The 12,555-nt window shown below is 41.8% G+C and overlaps 1 protein-coding gene across 2 annotated transcripts; it reads right to left on the bottom strand.

The window, feature by feature from the left end:
* Positions 1-1,755: 1,755 nt before the first annotated feature.
* LOC100281496 (uncharacterized) lies at positions 1,756-12,358 on the bottom strand. Of its 2 annotated transcripts, none has more exons than NM_001411625.1 (20): positions 11,792-12,358; positions 10,945-11,080; positions 10,326-10,501; positions 7,561-7,681; positions 7,347-7,447; positions 7,040-7,138; positions 6,836-6,946; positions 6,670-6,749; positions 6,514-6,583; positions 4,585-4,658; positions 4,431-4,500; positions 4,257-4,345; positions 3,911-4,035; positions 3,733-3,813; positions 3,592-3,652; positions 3,395-3,449; positions 2,909-3,007; positions 2,704-2,793; positions 2,333-2,392; positions 1,756-2,238 (listed from the first exon to the last, which is right to left on the bottom strand). In NM_001411625.1, exons 1-20 carry the CDS (start codon positions 12,233-12,235, stop codon positions 2,122-2,124), a joined length of 2,259 nt encoding a protein of 752 aa, NP_001398554.1. In that variant the 5' UTR covers positions 12,236-12,358; the 3' UTR covers positions 1,756-2,121. The 2 variants fall into 2 exon arrangements, with proteins under 2 accessions (NP_001398554.1, NP_001147886.2); NM_001154414.2 differs by having other exon boundaries at positions 10,326-10,492.
* Between the last annotated feature and the right edge of the window lie 197 nt (positions 12,359-12,555).

Here is a 12,555-nt window from a genome sequence, read left to right as displayed (position 1 = left end):
CGCTCAAAGTCCCTAATTCAACTCTAGCGCAATAGGACTTGTGAGAGGATCATTTGTGTTTATTTGTTGCTCTTGTTTGCTTGGCTTGGCTTTCTTTTCTTTCTCACTTCTTACTCTCAAGTGCTTTGTAAGTGAGGCAAGAGACACCAATTGTGTGGTGATCCTTGCGGGATCTAAGTGACCGTTTGAGAGAGGGACATGGTTGAAATAGACCCGGTCTTAGTGACCACCTCAACGGGGACTAGGTTCGTTAGAACCGAACCTCGATAAAACAAATCAATGTGTCATCCGCTTTATTTTCTTGGTTGATTTGTTTTCCCCTCTCTCCCGGACTTGATATTCGCTCTAACGCTAACCCCGACTTGTAGTTTGTGGATTGATTTATAAATTTCAGATTTCGCCTATCCACCCCCTCTAGGCGACTTTCACAGATGTAACATGATAACTACTATGATAGATATTTTTTTTAATACGAGGAGAGTATGAGCTGCTCCTAGATATAGGAACACTTCCTCAATGAAGATCATAGTATCATTAGGGAGGATGGCAATGGTTCAGGTAGAGCCTATAACGTGGCCTATGATTATAGTAATATTTTCAATTATAGTAATATTTTCAGTACTCTTCTAGAGTGCTTAAAAATATTTTGGTTCTCTAAGTATTGAATTTGTAGCTGCGTTATTGATCAGGCAGGGTTCATCATTTGCCTCCATCATGAGAAGTGAAAGTCTTGTTCTGAATAGATATAATATAGGTTCATAAATCAGGATGATAACATATAATAGAACAAGCACAATTAAACCATATAGGGGCATATTGAAATCACATAGCAATCAATCTTAATTATCCAAATCAAGTATGCTCAGCAAGAGTGTTTATTACACCATGATCAAATAAAAATTTCTTTAGGAATTAAAATATTAGCTTAGGAAATAAGTATGAAGCTAGTGAATGATAACTCAATCTACTCTAAGACATCATCATTACCGAAGTTGAAATCAATATCACCTAATAGGACATGGCTATCTGCGATGGCATCAACATCCATGGCAACATGACAAGACTGTTAAACAGTCTTAGGTGGCAAAACCGGTAAACATGACAAGATTGCTATCAACATCACCTAGTAAGGGGATCTTTAGTCTTAGCATCTACAGGCGCCTAAACAAAGTGAACCTCTGAGTTTTGACATTTCTTTCACTGCCAATACATGATCAGATCGTGAGAATTCAATCTAGATTTAACAAGTCTACAAAACCATGAGTTTGTGGCGGTAGTGGCGATGACGCGCGATCGTGAAACCACTCTGATCATGAAAATTTAATCTAGATCGAACAGGTCCACTAAACCATAAGTTTATAGCAGATCAAGAACAACATACTATGCTCCTTTCATTCAGCAAAAGGAGATAAAACATATCAAGTAGTATAGTTCAACAAGGTCAAGAACATATCAATTTGACGAAGAGTTATTGTAGATTAAATTCACAACAATGTTAGGCTAGAGTAGTGTTGATGATATGTTGAGTAACGACGTCATCATATGCTCTAGGTTCGAATCTCAAACACTCGGGTCAGCAATAAAGTTGTGAGAAAGATATAGAAAAATCACTTTCCAAATCGATCATTTCACCTTGAATCATCATCCATCAGTTTGGTTATCCATACCATCTCATTATGCGCCAATGTGCATTGACTTTGGCCGAGCATATATTTAATTGCCTGCACGCGAGAGACGTTAGTACCATGAGCGGATACAAAATAAGTCCTTTTGAAGTTATTTGCCTACGCCAAAAATGTCCATATCGGACCCGCCACAAGTCTGACGATAGCCTGGGTATGCGCAGCCAGCAAACCAATCAGGTAGCATGTGAAACAAAATCCTGTACATACTGGTACATCATGAAAACGAAACAATACAAGGAGAATGTCTATTATACACTATGTACATCTTTATATGTTATCATTACATTTACATACAACCCGGAAGGGGGGGTATGGCATGCCTATGCTAAATCGTGGTGGGGGTAAAATTTGGGCAAAAGAAAAAAAAAGGTGTCGCGACAACGCTGAAAAGTGGTGTAATTCAGTCCTCACCGATTGATCGTGAATAACTCATAGCTCATGCAGTACCGGTTATCAGTCTCTCCTGCCGATCCAACTTCTTAACCTTGACAAGCCCGATCAGAACTTGCAGCCCGAAAAATGCGCAGAGGGAGTATGCAATGGTTGCTGGTCCCTGCAACGGTTATTGAAGATTCGAAGACCAGATGAGAACAAATATGTGCTAGAAATTTGATGGATGATATACTCCAGTTTGTTTACAAACTCACCCGGATTGAATTGAAGTACAACATTGTTGCAAGGTTCATCAAACTACCTGCAGCAACTCCCTGAATGACAAAGAGCAAGATTTAAAGCACATTATGATGATATGAAACTTCAGGGGAAAATGTGCTGTATCAAAGAAAGAAAACAATTTCATGATATAAGGATTGTTTCTCTTGATGACTTGATCAGATTTCTTGCATCAAATGTGCAGGCGCCCTCTCTCAATTTTCTTGTAACAATTCCAGTGCAGGCTAACTGAATTTGCATGCACTTAGTGACAGTATCATCCAGCAGACAAGTTTGCCTTTATCTTTTCATGGTTCAGCATGAAGTAACATAGAAAAAAGCAATATATTAATAATTCTGAACTCACATATCCAATTGTTTTCTGTACAGCGGCAACTCTTTGAAATGCTCTTTCTGATTCCAGCGTTCTGACACGAAGCTTGAGTTCACCTTGCTCCTGTAAAAGAACAGTTCATTGAGTTCAATCGTACAAACTTTCATCAAGAGGACTGAAGACATGTGCATATAACACCAATACACAACAAAATAATGTTCGAAAATGATGTACATACCAAACGTTCAATAATTTGTGCGAGCTTTTCAACTCTATCGGGTTGGCGGAACAAATTGTAAAAGGCACGGGACTGCCTTTCCCATCTCTTCTTTGCATCCTGACATAATGTTGCAATCAAGAGCAATTAAAACTCTCACTATGAAAATACTTAGACCTTGTTCGGTTGCGGGGATTGGAACGGATTGAGAGGGATTAAATCACTTTCTATTCAATTTTGACTAGCAAGAGATTTAATCTCCTCCAATCCCCTTCAATCCGCTTCTAACCAAACAAGCCCTAACCCTTAGGTCTAGTTTGGGTACTCTAGTATTGACCCTAATCCACATGTATTGAGGTGGATTGGGGTGTAACTTAAACTAATTTACACTCAAATCCACCTCAACACATCTGGATAGGTGCTAATACTAGAGTACCCAAACAAAGCCTTAGGAGATGTGCTATCATAGAGATAGGTTAACAGCTTTGACCAAATGTTGAAACTTGCCTTCACAACTATTTCAACACCAGCGTCATTAAATCTTAGCAATTCCTTGGCATATCTAGCAAATTTAACAGACATTTCAAGTCAGTACCAGAAAAGTTCAAGATGAAAATATAGACATTACATAATAAGTGAAGATGTGCAAGCTTTGCGTGTTTTTGAAAAAGTATTCAGATGCTAGTAATGCAAAAAGTACTCACGGCTTAGCAATCTCTGTAATATCAAACCTAGGATCAAGGCCTTTCCCAATACCATCTAGAACTGCACAAAATGGAGACAGTCTGAGTACGCAGTATAATAACAATTTCCTTGTAAACACGTAGATTATTAGACATTGAAACCTGAGAATGCTCTGACCACAAATGTAAATGTGGCAGGGAAGCGAAATGGTTGATCAGCAGCAATCGCCAAAAGATCCTCTCCTACAAAATTTAATTCGAGTCAACATAATAAAATTTGTAGAATAAACCCGGACATATTTACATCTATCTAGTTTGTTGGTAGGTCACACAGCATTACCGATTGCAGCAAGTCTCTGCTTCCTCTTTTCAAACTTCTCCTCCTTAGTTAATTGCTTTTTGAATCCCAGTTCTGCGGTTGCCATTTCTCTCTCCTTCCTTTGTGCTGCTAGGCGCTCTTGAAAGCTATAAATAATAGATGAAAAAAGAACAAAGCCAAACATCATGCTCATCTTGTTCAAAAAACACCATGCTCATCCAGTTCAACAGACTCCATTTGCTATAACTACAAGGTAACATCTTCTCATGGGCAGTGTTGTATTTGGTTACTCTTTTTTCGTTAATGAAATAACACACAACTCTCAAGCAGACTCGAGGAAAATAAAAATTCAAGGAAAAGTAATTACCTATTAAGGAAAAATTGAGCGGTTCTTCTGACAGCAGTCATATCTCCAGTAGGAACAAGGACACCCATTTGAACCATTGCTTGAAGCACCTGCAGGAATACAAGATTCAACACTTCCCAGAACATCACAGGGTATAAATTATCATCTGCAGGATATTATGCCCTGAGAACTAACTTTGTCAGGATCCTTTTCATAAACTCCATAGAATACTTCAAGCAATCCTTCCCGAATATTTTGACTGATACTGGAAATTAGAAGGATGAAGATTACTGAGATGCAAACTTTCTCATGAAATGAAACTTATGCAGAGGTGGGGGACAAATGTTACCTTCCCATCATCCCGAAGTCATAGAAGATAAGTCTCCCTCCATTGACATCATCAACAGCAATGTTTCCTGGATGCTGTAAAGAAATCACCATTAGCTTTTAACACAGAGCAACGGCTTTATTTGAGATATTAAAAAGGAGCAAGAAAACAATAGGGATGATTCAGTCTCATGAAATTTGTAATATAAGACATACTTCCTCCGCACACAAATACAAGTCCGTTATGGCATTGACATGGTCTCCAGTCTCCACTCTGATACTTTGACTAGCAATTTCTATGGAATATATCATCTTCATTGAAAGAATAGTATATTGTGGAGGTATTTTCCATAAAAGATCTAGTACAGTTAATCTTATGTTTTCAGTCTACATAAAAATTTATATATTGATGGCCAAAGCTAAAAAAAAAGTTTGAGACAGGCCTAGATGAACATAAATCTGCCAAGGCTAGGAGGATGGCTGACTTTTCTACATTTTAATCCTTTTTGCGAAAGTTTTTTACAAATACACCCATTTCGATTTGAATTAAAAAAATAGACCCTTATCTCGGTGTCATCATTATTGGCGCCGAGATCTCACTCTGACACGCTGAAGTCTGAACTGTCACCTACGTGCCGTGCGTGTGCATGGACACATGATGTGACCTGTTTGCTGGTGTAAAAAAGATGGGCCATCTACTTGTACTCGCTCGCTCCTACTGCTACAACAACACTTCACGAAGAGAGAGATGATGAGTTGAGACTTGAGAGGTGGCTTGGCCATGACAATGGAGAAGTGACGTTTGAAATGACGGAATGATGGACACATGCAAATAGAAACTCATCCGTAGTGCTCCTAATGTTTTTTTAAATGTTCCTATTGTATAATGCCACACTGTACAGTAAGGGCTAGTCTAGGAGAGTCCTTCATCCTCCGGATTTTATGTGAAAGGGAGTAATCCTCACAAAAGCAATCCTCCAGATTTTATTGTTATCATCCTAGAAATATATGGAGAACGATTTTATTTCATCCACTTAGACAAACCCTCTAGTATTAATCATATTATGGGGGCCTGGGAATCCAACAAAAGAGCAGGTTACTTAGACAAACCCTCTAGTATTAATTCATATTATGGAGAACCATTTTCTTTGTCTTCCACTTAGACAAACCCTCTAGTATTAATCATATTATGGTGGGATTCTTCTTGCCGCAATGACATCATTTTTAATTATAAACCAATACTGTCAATTCTGCAGGTTATTTTCAGAGGATCGCATTTTCTCTGAGTTTAGAGATTATTGCAAAAAAAAGAATCCCACCAAGAAGCCCTCGATGTCTGTCAATCCTTCGAGGTGGTGGCCATGGAGATCTTCACAAACCATGTGTGGTGATCCAATGTTAGAATTATGGCTCCTTAGCTTGTTTTTTATTCCAATCAGATAATTTTTTATTTTCTCTTAGTTGTTCCTGGAGTTATAACTTTTCTTGTAAGATTGTGTGCATGAAAGTGCAAAAGGCTGGAACTTTGTTTCCATTATAAAAAAAGATTTTATGTGAAAGTTGATCGTACATGAGAAATATTTTTTTACTAAAAATGTTTCTTTATGTTTGTCTCTAGAATAAAGTACTCTATGCGTATCGTGAGCATGTACGTAAATTGAATAGAAAGAAACTACTTTACAAAATTAGCAAAGAATTATTTCTTACTAGAAAAATGTTTGACAGAGCTTATTCTAAATTCAGTATAGAAGCTGCTGCTCTGCCAGCTCTCCAAAGTGGCCTTGAAAAAGTGGAGGCAGACAAAAGAAGCGAGGACTATGGATGCCAGACACCGCACGACAATATTTATTTATATATAAAAATCTGACACACATCACACGTGCACATCGGCCTTCGTATCAAGCGCCAGCAAAGAAAAGGAGGTTTGTGGAGAATATACAGAATGACTAACCGGGTCAGCATGGAAAAACCCATGGGATAAGATCTGCTCAAGGTAGGACTCAACAGCATAACGACCTAATCTGAAAGTAATTCACATTGCCCGAAAGCAACAAAGTCAGTTGGCACAGAAAACTGAGTTCATGGTGGACAGTTATACAGTACTTACCTTTTTCTATCGACTCCTAACTTATCTAACTGCTTTATTCTGTTAATTTTAATTCCTGGGACATACTCCATTGTTAAAACCTGCAATGAAAATAAAAGAAACTTATAATCTTGATTCCACCAAGTTCCTTGTTGGATCTATTTTATATTTTCTGTGTAGAAGAAACCTGAGGAGTAGTGTGTGCCCAGTAAATTTCAGGAACCTTCACATAATCCAATTTTTTGAAGTTTTCAGCAAATTTTTCAGCGTTAAATGCTTCCTTCATATAGTCTATTTCCTGATAAAAAAGACATGAGCTGATTAAATGATCAGTAATGGGCGTAGTCAAACAAGTCTTAAGACAGTAGCATATGGTCATATAACTAATTACCTGATATAAAACAGATGCACACTCATCATAAATAGCAACCCAGTCTCTCTTGGCGCCATCTGATTTTGGGTCCACTTTCTGAAGGTATTCAGCTATTACCTATCCAATTCCGTGATTTGTCAACAAATGGTATAAAAATGGGAACACATTTAAGTAGTAAATAGGCAACACATAACGGACATACTTTTTTTGTTACTAGTAAACAACAATAGCAATTATGTGTGCATCTTTAGATGCAGAGGCCAGGATGTTTTATTTCATTATCTAAAAAATGAAAACAGGGTATGCTACAGTAGTAATAATTTACCCTTAAATTCTTCAGATCAATATCGAACAGCTCCTTCAGACCAGGCCGTTGCACTTTGATCACAACCTCTTGGCCATTCAGACGTGCCCGATGAACCTGGCCTGCCAAAAAGGGATAGATTATTGTAGTGTTAAGTTGCTTATTAATATATATATATATATATATATATATATATATATATACAGCTTCTAATATGTAATAATTCAGACGTTACCGAGGCTAGCAGCAGCTATTGGTTCAAAATCAAATCGATCAAATATCTCATTTACAGATGCCCCCAGCTCTTCTTCAACAATTTTTACAGCTGTCTCAGAAGGAAATGGAGGAACTTGATCCTGCAAAAATATGTAATAATTCCATGGTTCAATCATAATAGGGGTCTAAACATAGGAATGTGCATTAACAAAAATATATAGAGAAAAACAAGACAGCTTCTAATAACTACATAAGACAGCTATTTTCTTCACATGGGGCACTGAGTCACTGACAAATGATAACATACTACACCTATGTACAGTACATAATCTGAGACTTGCAGATTTTGCCATCCTCTGAGCTGATCTAGTAAACTGAACTAAATGTAATGTATTAGAGTGGACGCACTAACCAGTTCAACCTAAAAGCTTAAGCTATTAGGAGAAGGTAGATAATCCATTTATAAACTTCAACACCCTTACTCACGTGCAGCCAGAGAGAAATACGCAAATGTGGAAATAAATGGGTGGAGGCACAAATAAAGCTTCTGCTAGAATTCGAACTCGACACTTCTGACTTTGATACCATGTTAGAGTGAACGCACTAACCAGTTCAACCAAAAAACTTAAGCTATTAGGAGAAGGTAGGTAATCCACTTATAAACTTCAACATAATGCATATTGTTATGGTCACTAGATCGGTGAGGGATTGGAGAGGGGTATTGATGGGCAGGAACGTCGGCCGGGGGCCTCTACCCACGGCCGAGCAAGAGGAGGGTTTCTCCCTTCTAATTCTTGTCTACTTTATTTCTCATCCATTGATTACATAAATAGGCCAGCTGGCTGCCCCAATCTAGCTAGAGATCATTATATCCTTAAAACTTTTCTAAAAACTCTCAACAACTATTAACTGATAACCTTCCTAGATAATCTCAACTAATCTCCTAAGTAATCTCAACTAATCTTCTAATCTTATCTCTAACTATCCTTATCTAATCCCCCTTGTAGGGCTCATGGTTGTTGCTGTCGTAGCCCCTCCGTGGGCCTCCTTAGGCCCTGACACTACACCCCTCCTGGACAAGCAGCTCGTCCTCGAGCTGCAGCATGACGGGTGCTCAAAGACCGAGTCTACTTGACCCAAAACCAGACATCTAGAAAACAAGCCTTTTACATCTCGGCTTATCTTATTATTCTGAATCTGATTTTTTTTTTACCCCATAAGATAAGGCGGACACCCTCCACGCAATGGACTTGCACGTGTGCAGCCACCTGGATCCCATGGACGCCATCTGGACGAAAGGGGAGCACATGGACAGGCACCTGGAGTAGGTTGCAACAATAACCAGCGAAGACGCCCTCGTGGCGGCCGATAGCGGAATGTGGTGGCGCTAAATATTGTGCCCTTGCCGATGACGAGGGGAGTGCCTTCCCTACCGCCGCTGTCGTAGAGTTGAAGTTCGTCACCCGCAGGACACGTACCATGCTCGCACTTGGAGATAGCGGCTCGATGCCACTGCTGATGGTCGTCCGACGGGGCGAGGTCGCGCCCCCGTGTGCCGAGGTCAACCGTCACCAAGGTTGCCTCAAGCATCTGCCAGCGCATCTCTTGCACTCTCCGTCGTGCAAGGAAGCCACGAGCAGTAGCTTGTATGCCCACAGCTGCCGACGTCTGGAGCAACGCGGACAACGCCAGCTGGTGCTGCTCATGTTGCACTGCTGCCTTGATTTGCAGCAGCCCTTGCTCAACCTTCTGGAGCGTGGCTTGCATCTTTGCGAGAACAGCCCTTACGTTGGTCCACAAGTCCCCCATCGATGGAGCTGGTGATTGCTGAGCCGTGGTTGCACCTAGTGGTGTCGCCCATGGGGACGGAGACGCCATCAACGAAGATGATGTGACAAAATTTGGCGTTGTCCCTGGGGATGGGCACGCCGACGTCCAGGATGTGGTAACAAAATTGGCAGGCGATGTTGCCCATGGAGATAGGGACGCCGGTTGCCAGGATGGCGTGACGAAGGTGGCATGCGGCGCAGCCCATGGAGATGGGGACGTCGGTTGCCAGGACGACGTGATGAAGGTGACATGCAGCAGAGTCCATGGAGATGTGGACGTCGGTTGTCAGAATGACGCCACGAAATTGGCGGCAGAAGCCATGAGATCAGATCGAAACCCAAGCTATCCGATACCAGATGTTATGGTCGCTAGATCGGTGAAGGATTGGAGAGGGGTATCGATGGGCAGGAACGTCGGCCGAGGGCCTCTGCCCACGACCAAGCAAGAGAAGGGTTTCTCCCTTCTAATTCTTGTCTGCTTTATTTCTCATTCATTGATTACATAAATAGGTCGGCTGGCCACCCCTATCTAGCTAGAGATCCTTATCTCCTTAAAACTCTCCTAAAATCTCTCAACAAACTACTAACTGATAATCTTCCTAGATAATCTCAACTAATTTCCTAAATAATCTCAATTAATCTTCTAATCTTATCTCTAACTGTCCTTATCTAATCCCCCTTGGAGGGCCCATGGCTGCTGCTGTCGCAGCCCCTCCGTGGGCCTCCTTAGGCCCTGACACGTATTTCAGCTTATGCATAATAGATGGTCAAATTGTTTACTAACAGAAGAGGAATTCCTCTAATGAGCCAATCCATCAATTCTGAGTCTTTGCAGTTTTTTCTCGAACATGTAGGAGATGCGTGTATCTTTATATTAAAGAGAGAAAATCACTTTACTCAATTTTGGAAAAGCATTAAAGCATGTCTGCCAATTAGAATAAGTTTCAACACAAACCTGTAACTCCGATAGTTGATCCACATATTCCTGTGGGAGAATATCCACCCTGGTTGAGAATTGTTGCCCTATTTTGATGAATGTGGGGCCTAATCTCAAAAGACTCTCCTTTAGCCACTTGGCAAGAACTTTCCTCCTCATTATCTTTTTCTCCTCAGTCATCCCCCCTGCAGAAGCTGACTTAGAGTTTTATTGAAGGTACACAATTTTGAAGAAACATGTGGATAATTCTTCAATATCAAGAACATTTGTTTTTGGTCGTCAGGGGGGTCCCCACCTGCATGTATTGCATAGAGGCCAGGAGCGGCCAATGTCATCCCCCAGTGGGGTTACAAAGAAGATTACAACAGGTTCTAATCTCCAACAAGAGTGAGATTACAAGATTTTGGAGAAGATATGAACCCAGTGTGCTGACTAGCATGCCACACATGCTGTTGTACAAGATGAAGGATTTTATTCAATTGTATTTGCAAATGTTTGTAACTTGTATGAAAGATACCAACATCACTAAATGGGAAGAACTTATTGTTTTTTTCCACATACAAAAACACAATTTTATAATACAAAAACAAGTTTCTATAGGTTAGTATTTTTTTAGTGTTCAGTTGAAACCACTAACCTCTGTATGTGAACTTTTGATTGTTGAGCCAAGCCTTGAATATAAATGTAAAAACGAATCCCCATATTTCCAATGTTCTTTGAATTGTTGAATAGGTTTTAAACCGATTCCAGCGACCACCAGGAGCAACAGAAACCTGCAAGGATTAGTTATTCAACTCAAAGAGGAAAGGAAAAAGGAGCACAGTGATTGATACAAAATTGCAGCTATTTTCATCAGATAATTGGACAGCAATATGCATCAGAGGCTAAGGGTAAGCTTGATCCGTGTATCATCTACTCAACCTGACACAGTAATCTAAGTAGCCAGCCAACCAACCTGTTGCATTTTCAACCACGCCCCCTCAATTTTCGTTCCAGAGTGCTTGTGGATGCTGCTGCTAACTACATCTACTTAGTAGCCTAGTAGGAGTGATTTCCCAGGTGTTTTCAACCAAGTCCCCTCAATTTTCGTTCCTGAGTGTTTGTGGAGTAGTAGGAGTGATTTCTGAAGATATGTGATGCTGGTACTATACTACTATACTCTTACCTAAATTTGAACTTCATTCCAACTAGAGTATCACGAATGCACTGGTTCGAAACATTACATTGATGTCAGTCTAGTCAAGCTGTGCCACTAACTTTTGCCAAAGCAGCCCTTTATCCTATCCCACAATACCCACATGATCATCCACTGGAGAACACACGCATCTATGCAGATGATAAGCGGTTAAACACATCCAGTGCTCATGAGGGGGGTCTAAGAAAGAGATAAATCGAGCTAAGTCTTTCACTTCCACTCGCAAATACGGAGTAATTCACTTGAGAGAGAGCTCTCACCACTACATGCAAACAGAAAAAATATTCACCTCTGCGCTGCTCTGCTTGAACCAGGCATCCTCCCTCCCGATCTCCTCCACTCTCTCCTTCCTTCTCCTCTCACCCTCCGCCGGCGGGACCGGGGCCGGGACTATGGCCGCGCTGCTCCCGGCAACCTCGGGGTTCTGCTTCACCGCCCCGCCGTTACCGCTGGCGCTCCCGTTACCGTTGCTTCCGAGGTACGCTTGGACGGCGGCATCGTCGTATCCGAGCCCGCTCCCGTTCCCGTTGAGCCCGTAGCGCTTAGCGTCCTCCTCGGCAGGCGGGGACGGGCGGTCCTCGAGGATGGCGCGTACGAGGCAGACCCGCGATCGCCGGCGGAAGCACGGTAGTGGAGGAAGCGCGGGGCGGGGATGGAGGCGGATGCGGTCTGGGACGGAGAGCGAGGTAGAGGCGATGAGGGAGGCCGCCGCCGCCGCAGACGCGACGGACATGGCGCGTGGGAGAGGGGCTGGCTAGGGTTTGGGTATCGATGGGGTTTTGGCGGGACGCGCCGAGGTGTGGCGTGGCTTGGAGGAATGGAGGAAGGAGTGGTGGTGCTAGGAAGCGAGTCCCCGAGACGCCCCCGGGCAAGCAGGAGTTGGGAACGAGAGAGGTGGTGGGGAAGCCACGTGAGAGGCATGGAGGATTAGGCTATCTGACCTGGCATTCCGTGATTGGGCGGGGGTGAGGCGGAGGGGCTTGCGTGGAAACGTTTTGAGACCTCTAGTTCATCTCTTTTCGCTTTTTGGCTTCGTTTGATGTTTTGTGCCGT

The sequence above is a fragment of the Zea mays genome, chromosome 5, assembly GCF_902167145.1.
Source record: "Zea mays cultivar B73 chromosome 5, Zm-B73-REFERENCE-NAM-5.0, whole genome shotgun sequence".
Classification (NCBI taxonomy): Eukaryota; Viridiplantae; Streptophyta; class Magnoliopsida; order Poales; family Poaceae; genus Zea; species Zea mays.
The sequence above is the reverse complement of the archived record's forward strand: the minus strand, read 5'-3'. Positions and strand labels throughout refer to the sequence as shown.